This window comes from Phycodurus eques, chromosome 7 (assembly GCF_024500275.1).
Source record: "Phycodurus eques isolate BA_2022a chromosome 7, UOR_Pequ_1.1, whole genome shotgun sequence".
Lineage (NCBI taxonomy): Eukaryota > Metazoa > Chordata > Actinopteri > Syngnathiformes > Syngnathidae > Phycodurus > Phycodurus eques.
Genome location: NC_084531.1, coordinates 5,166,075 through 5,187,395, shown reverse-complemented (window position 1 = coordinate 5,187,395; position 21,321 = coordinate 5,166,075). Strand labels below are relative to the sequence as shown.

Here is a 21,321-nt window from a genome sequence, read left to right as displayed (position 1 = left end):
GTTGTTGCAATAATTAACGTCCTTATTGTTACATTAAATGTCGTAGTCATGTCTGTGTATGTTGTTCTTTGAAAGTATACATTTATTTAGCTGTCACATTTATTGTTGATTTATGTTGGAGGTTTTTTGTTTTTTTTGAATGAAACCACTTTAGGTAGTGTGTGAAAGAATGACCTCTTGGTCAATTCCTCTACCTGTTACAAGATAAGAATCAATTACGAGCAATATTGGCGTGGGACATTTTGACCTAATATTTAATCATTCAGATCTTCAACATTTTGTTGGCATTTATTATATTTTCCTAGAGTAAAGTTGTAAGCAGTAAATTGCACATACAGCTGTCGATAGAGAAAGCTACGAAGTATTGGTTTTTCTGTGCTTTGGTCAGAGTAGCAAGTCTTTTCAAGTCAATGGGTTCAAGTCCACGTTCAGTCACGAGTCACTGCTGTTCAAGTCCAAGTCGTGTTGCAACTCTTTTAACATATTGTCGAGTCAAAAGTCAATATCATGACTTGAGTCCAAGTCATGTGACTTGAACCCACACCTCTGAGGGCAGGCTATACAGTAAGTCTTCTCGGCTCTGTTTTGAGATTTTAAATAAAGTTAATATAATTTAATAACAATTATACACAAGCATACGTATGTGTGTGTATATGTACATACACATTCATATATTATCCCCCATCTTCCACTAGTCTAATTAGCATTATTACATACTATATTATTGCTGAGGTACCGGTAGGCTTTTTTGATACTTTTGTTTCTGTTTTCATGTTTACAATAATTGGCAAACTCCACCAAATATAACAAAGAGGACTCTCATTCACAATGCAGTAATTTCAGTGCATGTATACCACTCAAAGTAAAGCTGCGTCGCTCACGAATTACTGTGTATTATGGTCTGTGAACACATCGTCCTTCAGTAAGTGAGCGTGTTATACAGGATTCCCTCTTCAGCTGAGGGGTGAATCATGAAACAAATGACGAAACACCGGACCGGTACGTGAACGATTCTTATGAAAGAAACATTTTAATAAACTGATTCAATTGTCAAAATAACTTCCATTCCCATTACTGTGGTAATTTGTACCCACTGATTATGCACCGGCGGCACAGTGGACAACTGGTTAGCACATCTGCCTCAGAGTTCTGAGGACCGGGGTTCAAATCCCAGCCCCGCCTATGTGGAGTTTTCATGTTCTCCCCGTGCCTGCATGGGTTTTCTCCGGGTACTCCGGTTCCCTCCCACATCCCAAAAACATGTGTGGTAGGTTTATTGAAGACTCTAAATTGCCCGTAGGTGTGAATGTGAATGGTTGTTTGTTTATCTGTGCCATGCGATTGGCTGGGGACCAGTTCAGGTTATACCCCGCCCCTCGCCTGAAGATAGCTGGTATAGGCTCCTAGTGAGGATAAGCGGTGCAGAAAATAGATGGATGGATGATTATGCACCTGGACACCAAAATCGTATTTTTAATAAGCTACTTAGTGTATGATGAGGTTGAGATTTTCTAGTTATGGATAGTAATGTGTCTCTGCGGTTAAAAGTAAATGTACACTTCACAAGAGAAGCAGTGTTTCACCAGTCCAGATTTGATTATTATTATTGTTTTTATGGCTTAAAACCATTCAGTTCCCTTAAAATCATGGTATATGATGTTCAACGCTATCACTCAAAAATATCTTGCATTAAAATAAATAAATAAATAAATACAATTATATGCTAATCAAAGCACACTTGAACAACAAATCTAATTATCTGTGAATCTATTGAGCCTTAATGCTTACGCTTTATAACCCTCTGTCAACTACTTGATCATCAGCAAAGCACATGCAACAATTGCACCTTTAGTTTTAAATTCAGATGTGTCAAAATGTTCTGTGAGCTATTTGCTAGCTAAATTACTAAAATAAAATTTTTGTTTTGTTTGTTTGCAAACATCTGTGATAGACCCTTGCGATTTATTCACACTTCAGAAGAGATAATATACAAGTAGAGCTGGATGAATCATTTTGCAAAACAAGAACAGCCATGTTGTCCTTTGGTTACTTGATAAAAAAAATGTTGAACGCTTTTGATGCTTATCTACGCTTAGGGCCAGCGTAGTCACAGCTTAGCCTTGAACAAATATTACGCAAACAGCATTTCCTTCACACACTAGAAGCTAGAGTCAAGTAGTTGTCGAACTGTCCCCCCTTCCTCAAATAAACAAATAAATAAATAAGGCATGGTAGACTGATAGTATGTCCTATCTCCCTATCTGCCATCAGAAAAAACATTTTAAAAAAACAATCACCAGCCACCTATGGAAAGAGTGTAATAAAATTACCAGAGTGAGGTCAATAACAGTTACAGATGCCCTTGAGTCACATTAAGACACATAAACAGTCGTATGCACGCACACACAAGGCTTATTAATTATTAATTTGCCATTGTTCTTTGCTGCATATTTTCTTGTGACTGCTGTTTAGTTCAAGAATAAAGTAATGCAAAAGCCGTAACTTTTTTTTTTGTATGAGATTAATTAAAATGCAAATGCACAGCATAAACATTCCCAAAGTCAGAAAGACCAATGACCATGACAATAAGAACATTAAATGTTATGGTTATATGACTTAGCAAAGTTGTGAGGCCTGCTTGGAACTAATTGAGAGGTATGACAACCAACTCATCCGTCAACCGAAATAGAATGTGGCCGAGGGAGATGAGACAAAACAAAACCCAAGTCTAAGTGAATATATCAACCAAGACAAAACGAGACATTTTTACGTATCTACCAAATAGTTAATAGAAGGGTGCTGATTTTCCTATCAGCACTTGACCAAACAATCCAGGTTTCGTGTGGACATGGCTCCAACACATCTATAACCACATGAAACCTCCATTTTGGTTAGGTATGCAGTATATGCTAGGTAAATCAAATGCACCTATTGTACCACCTAGTCACAAGTAACCCACTTCTAGGTATGCAGACCATCTAAGCCACTGGTGTCCAAAGTTTGTATTTCGCTGCTCATTTTTATTAGTTCAGGGCATATTCTTAAAATAAAATCAAACAAGGTCTGCATCAGAACATTACGCTTGTCCTTGTCTGTGCATTATGATGACTTTTGAGACAGTATGTTGCTGCTCTGACAAGGAAGGTCAAGAGGAAGTGTGACCATGTAAGGATTTTTCTGAAGTAATTAAGACAATAATGTTCGAATACACAACAGTTCACCATTGGTGTCAAGCTCTCTGGAAAAAAGAAAACAATTTGCATTCAAATGTTTTAAAATCATATGATTTAAAAGGTACTGCCACCTCCTGCCATTTCATTATTTTTTTAAGCAGCAGTAGGTTAAACATTGCTGACATATCAATGAGTGACAAGGAAATGTTATTCCCAGCCCTTGTATAGTGTCAAAGTGTTTAAAGGCCAGAACCTTTTATTACATGCAAAGCCTCTACGTTAAATGACACACGTCAACATTTGCCTCTTTTACACTGGGCAGCAAAGACGGTATTTTCACAGACTTTTTACTGGCTCGTTGTCCGGTGTATTAGGTACCGATGCTGGATTGAGGGTTAAAGCAGACCTAGGATTTGCCGGTTTATGACACCACGCATCTAATTAAGGACAGTCTAAATTTCCTAATGTAAAAAAAGCTTAACATCGCCTAATATCCAAAAACTGTGATCAATCATTAACGAAACGTACGTGGACAGCTCTACTTATCAGAACGATCACCCCAATATTTTGAATTTCAAGGACATCAAGAATTTTACTCTCCATATGCCCTCACTATACAGAAAAAAAGCTTAATTAGCTGAGCTCGTTTAATGAGGAAAATGCTTAAGGTCCATAAAATCCATAATATTAGGTGTAATATTAAGAGGTGTAAGGGGCATAAATAGAGATGTCCACATACATTTTGGTCTTTTTCTCTATAGTGAGCGACTCTGGAGAGGAAAATGCTTAACGTCCATAAAATCCAAAATATTGGGGTGATCGTTCTGATATTTTCAAAAGTTGAAGGGGCCATACATAGAGATGTCCACGTAAATTTTGGTGACAAGTGATCGCAGTTTTCTGACATTAAACGACGTTGAGATTTTTTACGGTTATGTTACACATTTAAGACAGTTCCTCTCAGCAGCAACTGCTGCGTGAACACATTTATCTACTTGTTTTCACAGGCCATGGTTTTATTTCTACTATACTATTTATACATTTCTGCGATTGGCTGGCGACCAGTTCAGGGTGTATCCCGCCTCCATCCCGAAGATAGCTGTGATAGGCTATAGCATGCCCGCGACCCTTGTGAGGATAAGCGGTACAGAAAATTTATGGATGAATGGATGAACATTTATACATTGCTCGCTGCTACAAAACTTTAACTTTCATAATTTATTTTTATCAGGATGAAAACTGAAACCGGATTTGTCAGTTTCCTACAAATGAGAGCCCAGCAGAACAAGTTTGGCTTTTATTCACCAACACTATTCTATTCACTCAACAAAATGCACAACACTAAAAAAAACATATTCCTTGAAGCCATTTGCAAATGTTTTACCACTTATTTTGCCCTGAGTTATTTGTTTACTGTGTATTTATAACATGGATCACTCAGTGAATTACTCTGCCCTGAGTGATTCGGTCACTGTTTTGATGAAGGCTTGTGAATGTACACCAAATGCTTTGGTTCAGCAGCATCAAGCCTGCAGGCTTGTTTACGGAGAGGCAATGTGTAATGTAAATTGAACACACTGCCCATTATGTTTACCACAGTCACACTACAAGCTATGGGTGTCCCGATCAGATCTTTGAGATCGGAAATCGGGCCAATGTCAGCAAAAAAGAAACAAGGATTGGATCAGACTGGTTTTAAAATCTCCGGTTTTACCACTCTAAAACAAGCAGTCATTCCACGCTCTGCTCCAGCACCTCTATTCAACAGTGCTCAGAGCCCATGTGATCACAACAACAGGTTGCTAAGGTGCCAACTAGGCTTTACACAACCAAGATTTTGGGAGCCGATCACTGATCAGCAAGTTTAAAAAAAGTGATAACCGATCACCGATCCGATCACAAGATGGAGCAATGTGTCTATTTACATGACTTGTTCATTTATTGTATATACTTGTGTACTGTATACTGTATCCATCCATCTATCCATTTTCTGTACAGCTTATCCTCACAAGGGTTGCGGGTGTGCTGGAGCCGTCCCAGCACAAATTATTCTCTAGCATTTTAGACAAACGTTAACACACCAATGACCTCTAGGGGGCATTCAAGGATTGGCCACTGACATAAATTTAGGTCAAATCAACATTACAACTGACAGAAATAATGGGTGCTAACTTACTGTAATTAAATTACTTTCATTGTAATTAAATTACTTTAATAAAAACAGTTAATGACATGCTTACTCTAACTTTCTCACTGTCCCAGCTCTATGGACGGGTGTTGTCCAGAGTTTGAGTCCGTTTGACACTTTTCTCCGATCAGCATAAAATGCTAATTATCAGCCGATACCGATAACGCCGATCAGATCGGTGTAAAGTCTAGTGCCAACATAGTAACAAGGAGTAAGAGGAAATGTTTCTTGCTTAAAGTCGTTTATTGACACTCTAGTTGAAGTTCACTGTAAAACTAAAACAGACATAACAAAAGAATGACTGAATGTTCAAATACATCGCAGACTTTCTCTGTTTTGTTCACAAAAATCCATCCATGTTCTGTACCGCTTATCTTCACTAGGGTCGCGGGTGTGCTGAAGCCTATCCCAGCTATCTTCGGACGAGAGTCAGGGTACACCCTGAACTGGTTGCCAGCCAATCGCAGGGCACCATTTGCACTCACATTCATACATACGGGCAATTCTGCGGGTTCAATCAGTCTACCACGTATGAGATGTGGGAGGAAACCGGAGTACCCGGAGAAAACCCACGCAGGCACGGGGAGAACATGCAAACTCCACACAGGCGGGGCCGGATTTGAACCCCAGTCCTCAGAACTGTGAGGCAGATGTGCTAACCAGTCGCCCACCATTCCACTGTTTACAAAAATTGCTTGCTCAAAAGTAACACCATCGAAGAGCCAACGATAAATACATCGAACTTGAGGCACTTATCTCTCATAATAATGAATATTGATCCACAAGCGCTTTACAAACAGGCAATATAACAATACTCTCTGGCATATATTCCTCAAACTTTGTGAAAAACGATTTATATAATAATATTTGACTGTGACTTCTTCTACCTTCTTTGTGATTGAAAGTGTGTATCTCCTTGCATGCACCACACTGCCCCTCAGAGGTCAAGACGTGCACAGCAGTTATTTTATGTAACCCATTGGTTAATAATAAATGGGTCAGTATTTCCTCATACCTACTGTTGCTGATTATTGTTCTCTGAGTAACATCACTTGATTGAGCCTTTTCTAACATTCCATACTACAAATAAGTAAATTATGTATGATTATTGCCGAAATCCAGCACGGTGGACGACTGGTTAGGAGCGTCTGCCTCACAGTTCTGAGGACCAGGGTTCAATTCCCGGCCCCGCCTCTGTGGAATTTGCATGTTCTCCCCGTGCCTGCGTGGGTTTTCTCCGGGCACTCCGGTTTCCTCCTACATCCCAAAAACATGCATGCGAAGTTAATTGAAAACTCTAAATTGCCCGTAGGTGTGAATGTGAGTGCGAATGGTTGTTTGTTTCTATGTGCCCTACGATTGGTTGGCAACCGGTTCAGGGTGTACCCCGCCTCCTGCCCGACGATAGCTGGGATAGGCTCCGGCACTCCCGCGACCCTTGTGAGGATAAGCGGCTCAGAAAATGGATGGATGGATCGATATTGTCGAAATCAGATTGGACTGATATCGGTATCATGCCCAAACTCAAGGCTGCAATATCGGTATTGGATCAGAAGTGAAAAAGATGGATGGGGACATGCCTACTACAAGGTAAGAGTAATAGGATTGCTGGCCATTCTACTAACAACTCAACAATGTCCTCAGTGTATTGCTATAATAGCTTCCACTCTTTTGTAAAGAGCTTTAACAAGATTTTGTAGGGCATCTAAGAGATTTTTCTGTCCATTCAACCAGAACAACATTTGCGTGGCTCAAGGTCACTGATATTTGAACTGAAAGAAGCTTCATTCATCCTGAAGGTGTTTGATAGGGTTGACATCAGGGCTCTCACCCTCAACACCAAACTCCTCCAACCATGCCTTTCTGGACCTTGCTTTGTGCAGTGGGGCATACTTGACCATAAAATGGCCCACAAAGAACAGAATAGTCCAAAATGGCTTGGTTCAGTGGATAATTAAGATTTAGGTGTAACTAAGTGTGGTCTACCCCAACCTCTTTGGTTTAAAAAAATAAATAAAATAAAAGACTTGCCACCCGCATGCAAGTATTGTACTAAGTGCTTCAATCTTCAAAAGGTTGTCAATACCAACGTCTCAGCAGGCAACCATACAGTACTTCTCACAGTCTAACTACAGTGGATTCTTTGACTCAGCTGCCCACAACAAACCCATAAACTGACAGTTTCATACAAATAAACCATGTTACTACAACCCACAGGGAGCTGATGACAGGCCTAGAAAGAGCCCATTTATAGTAAGAGGCTAATCTAGCAATGTATTTGTTTCAATTTAGATGCTTTGTTTATCTTGAAATTAAACAGAAAGGCTATGCAGATATTTTTTTTTGTTTTGTTTTTTGTAAGAGAAAGTTGCTTGTGCATGTTTCTCTGGTCGGAGCATGAGACCCCGCCAGGGTGACAGAGTGTCCAGTGCTGAATCAGCAGGTAGCACGTTGTGTAATCTCTCAAACACACATACACAGATTAAATGACACGCAGGGTGTGCGTGTGTTAGAGGGGCTTTTTACAAGGAAAGTAGTTCAAGAAAATGAAACAGAGGCCATAGAAGTGTTACAGTGGTGTCTCTTCATTTAAAGGCTTGGCTTACTGTTGCTGAATGGGTCCCATTGACCCATAAAACAAGTCTACTCAAATAGAAGATTCTTCGAACTTGACAGAGGTTTTGTCACAAAAAGCTCTATGAGACATTTACATGCAAGTGCACACATGCACACAGTCAGTGGACTCAACTACACCCTCTACCATTCTGAGGGGCCAATCCCTAGATCTAAAATGAAGATAAAGGTTGCAGGAGGTCAAATATAAAAAGGTACCATGATAACTAGGCATATGAAGTTTTCTGTAAATAACATTAAAGAAGATGACAAATAAAAGAACAAACGTCTCTTAATACTGCTGTCCCAATATGTATACAAAATGGTTCACCACTGAGGAAAAAAAATTCTCATTTAACATATCTGAAGCAATAAATTGAATAATATGCCCAAAAAAAATTCATTTAAAAAAAATAACCATACATTCACAACCTGTACAATACACTGTACATTATTTACTTTTAACGAACCATAGGTTCCAAGGCAATGTATGAACTTTTGTAGCCATCAAACAGCTTAAACAATGATTGTATATTGAAATATTTTATATAAAGTATTGGTTTATTCTAGACATTAACATGTGTTGTAAAGTTCAAATTTGGCCTTGGATGTTATCTCTTTTCAAAAGGGATATTTGATAACAGCGTCATTTTTCATAATACAATCGATGTGAAGGGGTCAAATCCAGATGTTTGTATTTAGCTTGCTACCTGCACCGTTATGCTAGTTATGCTTGTGTTTGTATATTTTTTTTAGTCTAGCAAAGAGTCACATGCCAAACGCCAGGGTAGACACAATGAGAAAGTACTGCAGCTCAAACTTCATCGCTTTCAATTCTTTATTCATTTGAAGCACCAGCGACATGCACACGCCAGTGAGTGGCGAACCGCATAGAAAGACAGTTCGATATTTATGTCGCTACTTATTTTTGAACTTCAAACTACCTTGATTTCAATGTTGTTGTCACTCGCTAGATTTAACGGTGTGTTCGGCAAAGTTCGGCTTGCCTCAACAGTATGTAAAAAGCGGTATTCGTGTGTGACCGGCGAGCTCGAGTTGAGGTGACAGCGGTGCAACTTACCAGAGTTTGTTCATACTGCAGCGCCCGCTGGTCGGAGCCTTCCCCGGCCATGGTGACCTCAGTGCTGCCGCCCGACCGGGTGAAAGCTTGGTGCTTGGGATTGAGAGAAAACAGACAGCGACGTCTCACTGTGCGCGCAGCGATGAGAGCATTTGACAAGCTTTACACTCTTTATATGCTCCTCCAGCTCAGCAATGCCTCCCGCACAGAGTTCCTTTATTTTATACCCTCAAATCCCGGCCGGGGGAGAGTCACTTGTGAGGCGGGACCTTGGCTCTCTGAGGTGGTTTCGACACTCCCAGCTGGAGTCAGCGCCAATTACCTGCTGCTATGAATATTTCTTTAAGAAATACATATATTTACACTGTATTACGTTTATATTATTATTATTATTTTTATCATTATTATTGGAAGTTGTAGTAGTAGTAGTAGTACTTAAAGGGATGTGGTGTGCAATAAAAAAAATAAATTCATATTTATTTAATCTGTCAGTCTAACCTGACAGTGGCACATGAGTAAAATGATTCGTGAAAAAAAAAAAAAAATCAGCCTTCCTGCCCTATCTTTTGCCAATATGTTTTAATTTAGAGTCTTCAATCAAACTACCATGCATGTTTGTGGAATGTGGGAGGAAACCGGAGTGCCCGGAGAAAACCCACGCAGGCACGAGGAGAACATGCAAACTCCACACAGGCGGGGCCGGGATTTGAACCTCGGTTCTCAGAACTGTGAGGCAGATGTGCTAACCAGTTAATATTGTTGAGTATTGCTCGCGCTTGCTATCTTGCTGAAGCTTCATATGTGTTTCCCGTGACTAGTTACCACCGCTACGCATTTTCATAATCCCATGTGCCAATATAATTGGCCATGTTCGTGAGGGGTGTGTGGCTTTGGTCAGAGACTTGAGGGAGGGCATGAGTGAAGTGAGGCTACATTCAAATCTTGCCAGCAGTTTCAACACTGCAAAAACCCATTTAATGCCAGCTATTAAAAATGAACTAGCTGTGATCAGGTGGAACGTTATTTCAGGTGGTGAGCCATCCGTGCCAGCAAGGCCTTCTCAACTGGCCTAAACGGAAGCACTGACCTACATTTACTACCTAAATTCTAATATTGTTTTCCTTGAAAGTGTATTATCCAAGCCAATCCAACTTTATTTGTTAAGCACTTTAAAAGCAAGCACAGTGCACCAAAGTGATAAATCTCAACACGCTTGTGTGTGTGTGTCTGTGTTTGTGTGAGTGCGCGCGCTCATGTGTGTGCATGTGCCTTGAATGTCCCTCTGTTGAGCCCTTAAACTGAACCCGCCTTGGTGCTTTTTCAGTTTGAGAGAGGCTTCTGGAGTTGCAGCTCATAAATTGAACACTCAAGTCTTTTGTGATCATGTACTGTCTGTAGGGTACTAATAAGTGTGCCGCCCCCATGAATTTGATGTGCCCCCCTTAAGACTGAGGTCTGTGGACGGGTCTGAAAATAAAAGTATACACAAATAGCAATAAAATTATCCATCCATCCATTTTCTGTACCGCTTAGCCTCACGAGGGTTGTAGGCGTGCTGGAGCCTTTCCCAGCTATCTTTGGGCGAGAGGCAGGGTATACTTGCCAGCCAATCACAGGGCACGTAGAAACAAACAACCATTCACACTCACATTCATACCTACGGGCAATTTAGAGTCTTCAATCAACCTACCAGAACTGTGAGGCAGATGTGCTAACCAGTTGTCCACCTTGCCGCTGCAATAAAATCCATCCCTCCATCCATTTTCTGAGCCGCTTCTCCTCACTAGGGTCGCGGGCGTGCTGGAGCCTATCCCAGCTATCATCGGGCAGGAGGCAGGGTACACCCCGAACTGGTTGCCAGCCAATCGCACGCAATAAAATAAATAGGAATAAAAGTACTAAAATGAAGAAATAACAATAAATAATGATAAATGAGTCAACGTTTCAATGGGTGTCAAAGGCCAATGAGATGAGACGTGTTTTAAAAAAGTGATTTAAAAACAGGAAAAAAGGAGGTCTGTCGAATGTGCTGAGGCAGTTTGTTCTTTAGTTTTGGAGCGTCAACAGCAAAGGCTTGCTCCCCTCTGAGCTTCAGCCTAGATTTCGGCACAGTCAGGAGCAACTGACCAGCTGTAAGGGTGCAGAAACTCAGAGAAGTAGGGCAGGGCAAGAGTATTTCATGATTTAAAAGCAAATAAAATAAAATTTTAAAATGAATCCGGAAGTGCACTGACAGCCAGTGCAGTGAGGCTAATATAGGGGATATGTGCTCAAATTTACGTGTAACAGTTAAAAGACATGCAGTGGCATTCTGTACCATATACAACCCCAATTCCAATGAAGTTGGGACGTTGTGTTGAACATAAATAAAAACAGAATACAATGATTTGCAAATCATGTTCAATGTCCCATTGAAAATGTGTGGCGGATTATGAAGCGTAAAATATACGACAACGGAGACCCCGGACTGTTGAACAGCTGAAGCTGTCCATCAAGCAAGAATGGGAAAGAATTCTACCGACAAAGGTTCAACAATTAGTGGCCTCAGTTCCCAAACGTTTATTGAATGTTGTTAAAAGAAAAGATGATGTAACACAGTGGTAAACATGACCCTGTCCCAGCTTTTTTGAAATGTGTTGCAGCCATAAAATTCTAAGTTAATGATTATTTGCTAAAAGCAATAAAGTTTATCAGTTTGAACATTAAATATCTTGTCTTTGTAGTGTATTCAATTAAATCATTGTTTTCTGTTTTTATTTATGTTTAACACGACATCCCAACTTCATTGCAATTGGGGTTGTAATAAACTGATAACAAAACATGATGAAATTTAAATAGATTATAAAAAATGTGTTTGTCGTATTATATGCGAACATCATGTGGAAAGCTACCATAAAATACCATAACACGTTGACCTGATGAAAAATTTCCACAATTTCATAATAGTGTAAATATTGCTTCATATGATAAACCATATAATTGAATGCTACATAAAAAAAATCAAAAATTTAAAAAGATGAAACTGTTTAAAAGTCAATGTTTTTTTTATGTTCAAAAGAATAACTAAGTCTAACCAGTGGCATCACTAGGGTTTATAGACAGGGGGGCTTAGTCCTCAGGAGATGTACAGGATATGAGCGAACGTGGTACGTGAGCACAAACTTGACAAACAGCTAAATATAAGATGAAAAAAATGTTTTTCAATGATTTTAAAAAAGATACAATGTGTGTAGAAATTTTACGCCACCTTTACATCCATCAATCCATACATTCTTTGCCCCGCCTGATGGGTCGCGGTTGTTCTGGCCCTTATCTCAGCTGACTTTGGGCACCCTGAACTGGTCGGCAGCCAATTGCAGGGCACATATACACACACAATCATTTACACACTCACATTCACACCTACATATGACAACATTAATTATATTCTGGCCACCTTATATTGACTTTGTCAATACTTTTTTGGTTAAAAAGGTTTTATATATATATATATATATATATATATATATATATATATATATATATATATATAGATAGATAGATAGATAGATAGATAGATAGATAGATAGATAGATAGATAGGTAGGTAGGTAGGTAGGTAGGTAGATAGATAGATAGATAGATAGATAGATAGATAGATAGATAGATAGATAGATAGATAGATAGATAGATAAAAGATAGACAGATAAAATCGTTGTCAAAATCTCAGCCAAATTAATAGCTTTCACCACAAGGTGGCGCTTTTAGGTCATATTTGGAAAAATATAGTGTGAGACACTGGAGAATTGCACAGAGAGAGCCAATCACAAGAGCCGGCTTTCGAAGGAGGAAGTCAATCCATCCATCCATCCATCTTCTTCCGCTTATCCCAGGTCGGGGAGCGGGGGCAGTAGCTTTAGCAGGGAAGCCCAGACTTCCCTCTCCCCAGCCACTTCATCCAGCTCTTCCGAAGGGATCCCGAGGCGTTCACAGGCAAGCCGAGAGACGTAGCCTCTCCAGCGTATACTGGGTCGTCCCCAGGGTCTCCTCGCGCTGGGACCTGCCCGGAACACCTCACCGGGGAGGCATCCTGAAGGCATTTTAAATAGATGCCCGAGCCACCTCGTCTGGAGGAGCAGCGTCTCGACTCTGAGCCCCTCCCGGATGACCAAGCTTCTCACCCTATCTCTAAGGGAGAGCCCAGACACCCTGCGGAGGAAACTAATTTCGGCCGCTTGTATCCGGGATCTTTCGTAGGTGAGGATAGGAACGAAGGTCGACCGGTAAATTGAGAGCTTCGGTTTTCGGCTTTGCTCCTTCTTCACCACAACGGACTGATACAAAGTCCACATCACTGCAGACGCTCCACCGATCCGCCTGTCGATCTCTCGTTCCATTCTTTCCTCACTCGTGAACAAGACCCCAAATATTTGAACTCCTCCACTTGGGGTAAGATCTCATCCCCGACATGGAGAGGGCACTCTACCTTTTTCCGACTGAGGACCATGGTCTCAGATTCAGAGGGACTGATTCTCATCCCAGCCGCTTCACACTCGGCTGCGAACCGCTCCAGTGAGAGTTGGTGATTATGGCCTGATGAAACCAACAGAAGCACATCATCTGCAAAAAGCAGAGATGCAATTCTGAGGCCACCATACCGGACACCCTCTACGCCTTGGCTGCGCCTAGAAATTCTGTCCATAAAAGTTAGTAACAGAATCGGTGACAAAGGGCAGCCTTGGGGGAGTCCAACCCTCACCGGAAACGAGACCGACCGGTTCGGTACCCCGTACTCCCGAAGCAATGTGTCCACAAAACACATCTAGACTGGTTGGACGAACTCCCATGCACCCTCGAGGACCCTACTCAGGGTGTAGAGCTAGTCCACTGTTCCACAGCCAGGACGAAAACCACACTGCTCCTCCTGAAGTGACTTCCTGATGGACCCTCCTCTCCAGCACCCCTGAATAGACCTTACCAGGGAGGCTGAGTAGTGTGATCCCCCTGTATTTGGAACACACCCACCCATCACCCCAGTCTGCCAATACAGAGGCACTGTCTCCGATGTGCACGCGATGTTGCAGAGGCGTGTCGAACAGGACAGCCCTACAACATCCAGAGCCTTTAGGAACTCCGGCCGAATCTCATCCACCAAGGAGCTTTTTAACCACCTTGGTGACCTCATCTCCAGAGATAGGAGAGCCCGCCTCAGAGACCCCAGTCTGCTTCCTCATGGGAAAGCGTGTCAGTGGAATTGAGGAGGTCTTCAAACTATTCATCCCACCGACTCACAACGTCCCGAGTCGAGCGTCGTCAACGTCCCCATCCCCACTATACAGAGTGTTGATGGTGCATTGCTTCCCACCTCCTGAGACGCCAGATGGTGAACCAGAATTTCCACGAAGCCGTCCGGAAGTCTTTTTCCTTGGCATCACCGAACTCCTCCCATGCCCAAGTTTTTGCTTCAGCGACCACCAGATCTGCATTCCGCTTGACCAGCCGGTGTCCATCAGCTGCCTCAGGAGTCCCACAGGCCAAAAAGGCCCGATAGGACTCCTTCTTCAGCTTGACGGCATCCCTCACCGCTGGTGTCCACCAACGGGTTCAGGAATTGCTGCCACGACAGGCACCGACGACCTTATGGTCACAGCTACGGTCGGCCGCCTCGGCAATAGAGGCGTGGAACATGGTCCACTCGGATTCAATGTCCCCGCCTCAGACAATGTCCCCCGCTTCAGACATGGCTGAAGTTCTGCCGGAGGTGGGAGTTGAAACTCCTTCTGACAGGGGATTCTGCCAGACATTCCCAGCAGACCCTCACAATACCTTTGGGCCTGCCAGTTCGGACCGGCTTCTTCCCCCACCATCGGAGCTAACTCACCACCAGGTGGTGATCAGCTGACAGCTCCGCCCCTCTCTTCACCAGTGTGTCCAAGACATGCGGCCGCAAGTCCGATGACATGACCACAATGTCGATCATCGAACTACGACCTAGGGTGTCCTGGTGCCAAGTGGACGTGTGGACACCTTTCTTCTTGAACATGGTGTTTTTTATGGACAATCCATGGTCAGCACAGAAGTCCAATAACAGAACACCACTCGGGTTCTGAACGGGGGGGGCGTTCCTCCCAATCACGCCCTTCCAGGTCTCACTATCATTGCCCACGTGAGCATTGAAGTCTCACAGCAGAACAATGGAGTCCCCAGCACCTCTTCCAAGGACTCCAAAATGGCTGGGTACTCTGAACTGCTGTTTGGTGCATCGGCACAAACAACATTTAGGACCTGTCCCACCACCCGAAGGTGGAGGGAGGCTACCCTCTCGTCCACCGGGGTGAACCCCAACGTACAGGCGCCGAGCCCGGGGGCAATAAGTATACCCACACCTGTTCGACGCCTCTCACCATGGGCAACTCCAAAGTGGAAAAGAGTCCAACCCCTCTCAAGAGGACTGGTACAAGAGCCAAAGCAGTGTGTGGCGGTGAGCCCGATTATATTTAGTCGGAACTTTGTTGTTTAAATGAATCCCAATATTTTAACCGAATTGTCACTCTTTGAACTCTTTAATTAATGATAAAGTTAAGATGGTTGGCTATACTGTATTAGAGGTGTTCCCTCTGGTCTGTTCGGTATTTAAATTTTCAAAAGATAACTTTTACAACATTCCTAGGAAATTTAAACTTCCCACCACTGGTGAGCTATTTTAAGAAAAGGCTCGCAGGTTAATAATTTTATCCATGGGGGTGACCTAGTGCCCACGGGCAGCATTTTGATGACCCCTGTTCTACAGACATACTGATAACACTGTGGAAGAGTCGTCATCAGAAGTATACTACAACCTGTGTTTGTTCTGGACTGCACAGATGTGGCCACCATTTCACTAGCATTTGCCTTAGGACTCTGGGCTAAGCAAACAACTATCCATCCATCCAATTTCAACACCGCTTATCCTGGTTAGGGTCGCGGGGCGCCGGAGCCTATCCCAGCTGACTTCGGGCGAAAGGCGGACTACACTCTGAACTGGTCACCAGTCAGTCGTAGGGCACGTATAGACACGGACAACCATTCACACTCACATTCACATCGGCACTGAGTGGGAACTGATCCCATGCTCCCCGCACCAAAGTGGGGCGAGTGCACCACTACACCATCAGTGACCAAACAAACAACTACTACACTTAAAAAAAAAACAACAACAATAAACTCCAGGGAAAATAGCTAATGTGACTGGAACAATACAACAAAATAATAGTGATTGTTTATTTTGTGAACAAAACTGTCTTGAAGGTGAAAGAGCATACAAGTATCCAACTGGCGAACATTAATCAAGAATTATGCTAAAAAAAAGCCTTCTTCCATCCACCATAGTAAGTAAAATTTTGATATGCTTGGAATATTTTGACCCATAGTGTGGCATGAGCAAAGAAATAGACCCCTGGCGACAAGTAAGACTATTAATAATCTCTATCATCGGGTGTAACAAACTAAATTAAAGAGCTCAAACACATGATTTGTTTGACCTTAGTAAATGTGATACTGAGAAACTGAAGTGTTTGATGTTCTTTTGCTGATCAAGGATTTTAAAAAAAAACATATCTATTCATAGCTGTCAGCAGGAGTGTCAACACGGGTTGGAAGACATCAGAAATACACACTTGAGTCTGCAAAGGTATTTTCCACTTAAACAATGTGCCTTGTGTAGAGAAGGTTAATCATTATAACAAACCTGTGTTGTGTGAATTGCATTTGAACATGGCAGCCTTTGTAGTTTAACCATCTTAATGTGAATTGCCGTATTCAATGTAAGACAGAGGGTTGCTTTCTAGAAAGCCGTAATAGCTTCACTTCAACATACTGGAAAACGACTGGGCGGCACTAAGAGGAATTTGGTTAGCGTATCTGCCTCACAGTGCTATCTCAACTCAGACATTTTTGTGTAGAGTTTACTCTGGTTTCCAATAACGCATGTTAGGTTCACTGAATGCTTTAACCTTCCCAGAGGTGTAAATGTGACTTGAATGGTTGCCCAAAGTAAGGTGGGTTAAGGCTTTGGCTCAGAATATGGATAGACAGATGGAAAATGACTGGAGGTAAATATTCAGCAAAAACTCCAGTTGTCAATGAAAAAAATAATGCATCCATTTTCCACCCCTTCTTTGAATCAGCCACTTTCATTGACTGGGGTTCTGAGGTATCCCCAGGTTACAAATTATTGCAACATGCTAGTTGTTTTCATATTAGTAAGGGGGGAAATGTCTGCTTTACTTGAACTTGGCATGACAATCATGATAAATTATCAATAGTGGTTAATGTTTTCAAAAGCTATAGAACAGGGGTTCTCACTTTAATGTTAAAAAGGTCCAGTTCAGGAATCTTTCTTCAATCACTCAAGTCATATTGTATCTACATAAGATATTCAGTCACAAATATTTAGGTGTCACCAATTTACAGTTAATTGTCAATTTCTACACTGCACTGAAAGGACATTTCTAAATGTGAAATAAAATATGAATGACAATGGAATACTAACAATAACATTAAATGTTAAAATTGTTGAAGAAAGGGGTTTTGAGTGTTTTGAGTTGCAGCATTGGTTATTGATAAATCACATTTTATAAATGTGTCAAGATTTGGACTTTTAAACATACAGTAATTTGATTTTCGGCATTCCCCTGTTTGGAAAAGTACGTAGTCAAACAATCCGTTAAAAAGTGTCTTACAATCTCCATTTACTGCCAGAAATGTCTGTCAAACAGGCACTTTAATTTTAGGACATGCCTCCTTCATTCATTTTCTATTGAAGGAAAATGTTGACACACAATATACAGTACATAAGCTAAAAGCAAGTGTCAATAAACTTTGATTATGACTGTAATGTTTCAAGCAGATGCTTGACAATAAAGACATACTTCCAATGATCCAAGTCTGATTCATGTGTGCGGATAAAGATTAGGCGGCTAAATTTTCCATGAAACTGTAAAGTACACTGATTTTAATACAAAAATTAAATGCAGTTGTGTTTCGTTTACCAGCTAAACACTCTTACAACCTGAGATAACATAAAGGTTGTAATTATACACTAAAAATCACAATTTACATTTTGTACAGTTAGACAATAAAATGCAAAACTAAAGATTCTTATCTTTTGTGAAAACAAAAAAAATCAATTGAAAATGAATCTACAGTTACCGATAAATTATCCAATAAATGAAAGATTCTCAAATAGACAAAACAATGTATCCAAGAACATACAAATATTTAATACTATACAGTACTGTATAACATACTGAATGTTTTTGTTTTGGAAAGTGCAATTTCAATAGTTGTCTTCTTTTATGGAAACGAACAATGCAAGTACAACAGTAACTGTTTCAGTCTAAATTATTGTACAACAAAAAACATGACATTTGTTATTGCTTCGATAGGTTTATTCTGAAGTGCCTGGAACTGGCTGTTTAAAGTTGTGTTTTGCACAATGCATTTTTTTCCTCCGTGCTGCTGTTTGCGTAATGCTATTTAAAACCGGTTAACAAGTTCGAAACACAGCCAAAAGCATATCACTTTCCATAACGTCTGCTATCCAGAGGTTGAGCTGCACTGCATTTGTTTACAGGGTAGTGTGGAGTTAAGACTTTTTGTCCCTTAGCCAGTGCTGTATGTTCTCTCCAGCAACTGCCCCATGCCAAAGTTGCATAGTGAAAAATCTGAATATGAATGAGTGTATCATTAAACCCCTATTAAATATACAGTACATGTACAAAATAAGTATACTCTACATATACCATGGCTCTCAAAACATTAGATAGATTTGAGTTTCTACTATTAAATCTCTCCATTTGTTGTGTGTTTTCATGAAAGCCATACGGTGGAAAGCATCGCGAGCAGACCATTAAAAAACAACGTTCCCAAGCTGCAGGACACCAACACCAAGCACTGGAGACTAAGAAGAATTGTTCGCAACCCCAACTATCCCAATAACAGACTTTTTTCCTTGCTGTCATCAGGGAAACATCCGGCCAGGCCATGAGGCTGCAGAAAAAGGGCTAGTGCCTCGCCTCCTTCCCCGAATGCCCCCTCAACCCAAGCACACACAACCAGATTGAACTGCAATGGGTGATGTCTGTGTGGCTATTGTTTTAAATGGGTGATGTTGTAATTGTTTATACAACGGAATGGTACTTAAGCATTTCACTACTGGTTATACCTGTATAATTGAGTATGTGACAAATAAACTTCAAAATTGTGTCACATAGGAGGAGAGTCATTCACTTGGTTTGTCTAGCTCATACATGCATACATTTACTTAAAATGGCTAGAAAAGACCAAAAGAAATCCCCAAAATAAAATGGTAGAGTTAGAAACAATAAGAGGCGTAATTCCATAGACTAAAGAGAAGATATATACTGTTTTTTTAATGTTGACCAAATCAAGTGGGACTGCATAGTATTTCAGAGCAAGAAAGCTACGAATGAAAATGATAATCCATTCAATCATTCTTATATTCTTGGTTAATCATCACCGCTCGCATACTTCTTGTTGTGTTCACAAATAAAATATAATAAAACTGAGCAGTCACAGCTCATCTGTCATAATCTGTGTTTTGTATATTTTATGGTTATTACTTTGCCATTCGTACAGATCATTTCAGTTTCCTATGTTGTGATTTAGTTTTGGTTTGTTTTCCTGCATGTGTCTCCGTTTTATGCCTTCCTGTCTGCTCATTATGTCTTCGTCTTCACCTTTTCTCCCTTTGTCTCCACCAATCAGCTCTGACCACCCACTGTGACGTATCCAGGTGTGCCTTTTTGTCTCGTTAGTCTGTTTGTATTTTGTTCCTTGTTTTCTATGCACTCCTCTTCTGACCATTGTCATACAGTATATCACGTCGTGTCTTGTTGCCAATTGTCTGTAGTGGTGAATTTTGTTCTCTGTCTCATAGAATCAGTTTTTTGTCTTGTAATTTTGCATTTTTTAAATCATGTATTTCAATTCCTTTGTTTTGCCCTTTCTATTAATATATGTTGCTGTTTTTTTAAATTCCTGTGCATTCTTACTTTTCCTTGCTTGCTTCTCAGCACTTTGGTTCACCTGCCTTCTTGGCAAACCTCCACCATGACGAAACCCCCAATTGTGACAACATCTTGACAGTGATCTTAATCTTGCTATATACTAGGTTATAAAGGTATCTAATCAGTTAAGAGTGTTTCTCGTGGTTTCTACTCACAACGAATACCTCCTAAGAGGTGTCTGCAAACATTTGGGAGTTTTTTATTTATCTTAAATTGACAATGCAACAGCGACACGGTGACTGACTAATTAGTCACAGTTCTGAGGACCCAGGTTCAAATCCGGCCTCGCCTGTGTGGAGTTTGCATGTTCTCCCCGTGACTGTGTGGGGTTTCTCCGGGCACTCCGGTTTCCTCCCACATCCCAAAAACATGTGTGGTAGGTTGATTGAATACTCTAAAATGCCCGTAGGTGTGAATGTGAGTGCGAATGGTTGTTGACAGGTGAGTCAAAGCAACCTCTGCAAAACGTGTGCGGATTGTAAGCCTATAGCCCTGTGTCAAAAATGCGGATAAATCATTGCTTTTGTTATGAATCAATGGGCACACCATTTGAAAATTACTCTGCTCATGTTATCTGTGTTTAAGCAAGTATTAAACACGGTACTTGTGACCGAAATCACCAAGTTGGCAACGCTGACTGAGCTTTTATAAACTAGCTCCTCTCTGTTGGCAGCCCTGTTGTCTCCATGGAGTTGACAAACCCAGTCCATCCATCCATCCATTTTCTGAGCCACTTCTCCTCACTAGGGTCGCGGGCGTGCTGGAGCCCATCCCAGCTGTCATCGGGCAGGAGGCAGGGTGCACCCCGAACTGGCTGCCAGCCAATCGCAGGGCACATACAAACAAACAACCATTTGCACTCACAGTCATACCTACGGGCAATTTAGAGTCTCCAATTAATGCATGTTTTTGGGATGTGGGAGGAAACCGGAGTGCCCGGAGAAAACCAACGCAGGCACGGGGAGAACATGCAAACTCCACACAGGCGGGGCCGGGGATTGAACCCGGGTCCTCAGAACTGCGAGGCTGACGCTCTAACCAGTCGCCCACCGTGCCGCCCAAACCCAGTCCATTGATTATAATTCAATTGAATTGACTTCCCCTCCTTGAGCTGTCACCTTATCGTGGTGGAGGGGTTTGTGTGTCCCAATGATCCTAGGAGCTGTGGAGGAGGAGTTGTCTGGGGCTTTATGCCCCTGGCAGGGTCACCCATGGCAAA

At 41.5% G+C, this 21,321-nt stretch overlaps 1 protein-coding gene across 2 annotated transcripts in view; it reads right to left on the bottom strand.

The window, feature by feature from the left end:
* The window catches only part of clcn2c (chloride channel 2c), a 138,608-nt gene extending 129,357 nt beyond the window's left edge, over window positions 1–9,251 (bottom strand). For both annotated transcript variants that reach the window (XM_061681625.1, XM_061681624.1), the window contains exon 1: window positions 9,056–9,251. In XM_061681625.1, the coding sequence (XP_061537609.1) occupies window positions 9,056–9,106 (51 nt within the window). In that variant the 5' untranslated portion in view covers window positions 9,107–9,251. The remainder of the gene's footprint in view (window positions 1–9,055) is intronic.
* Window positions 9,252–21,321: the final 12,070 nt, after the last annotated feature.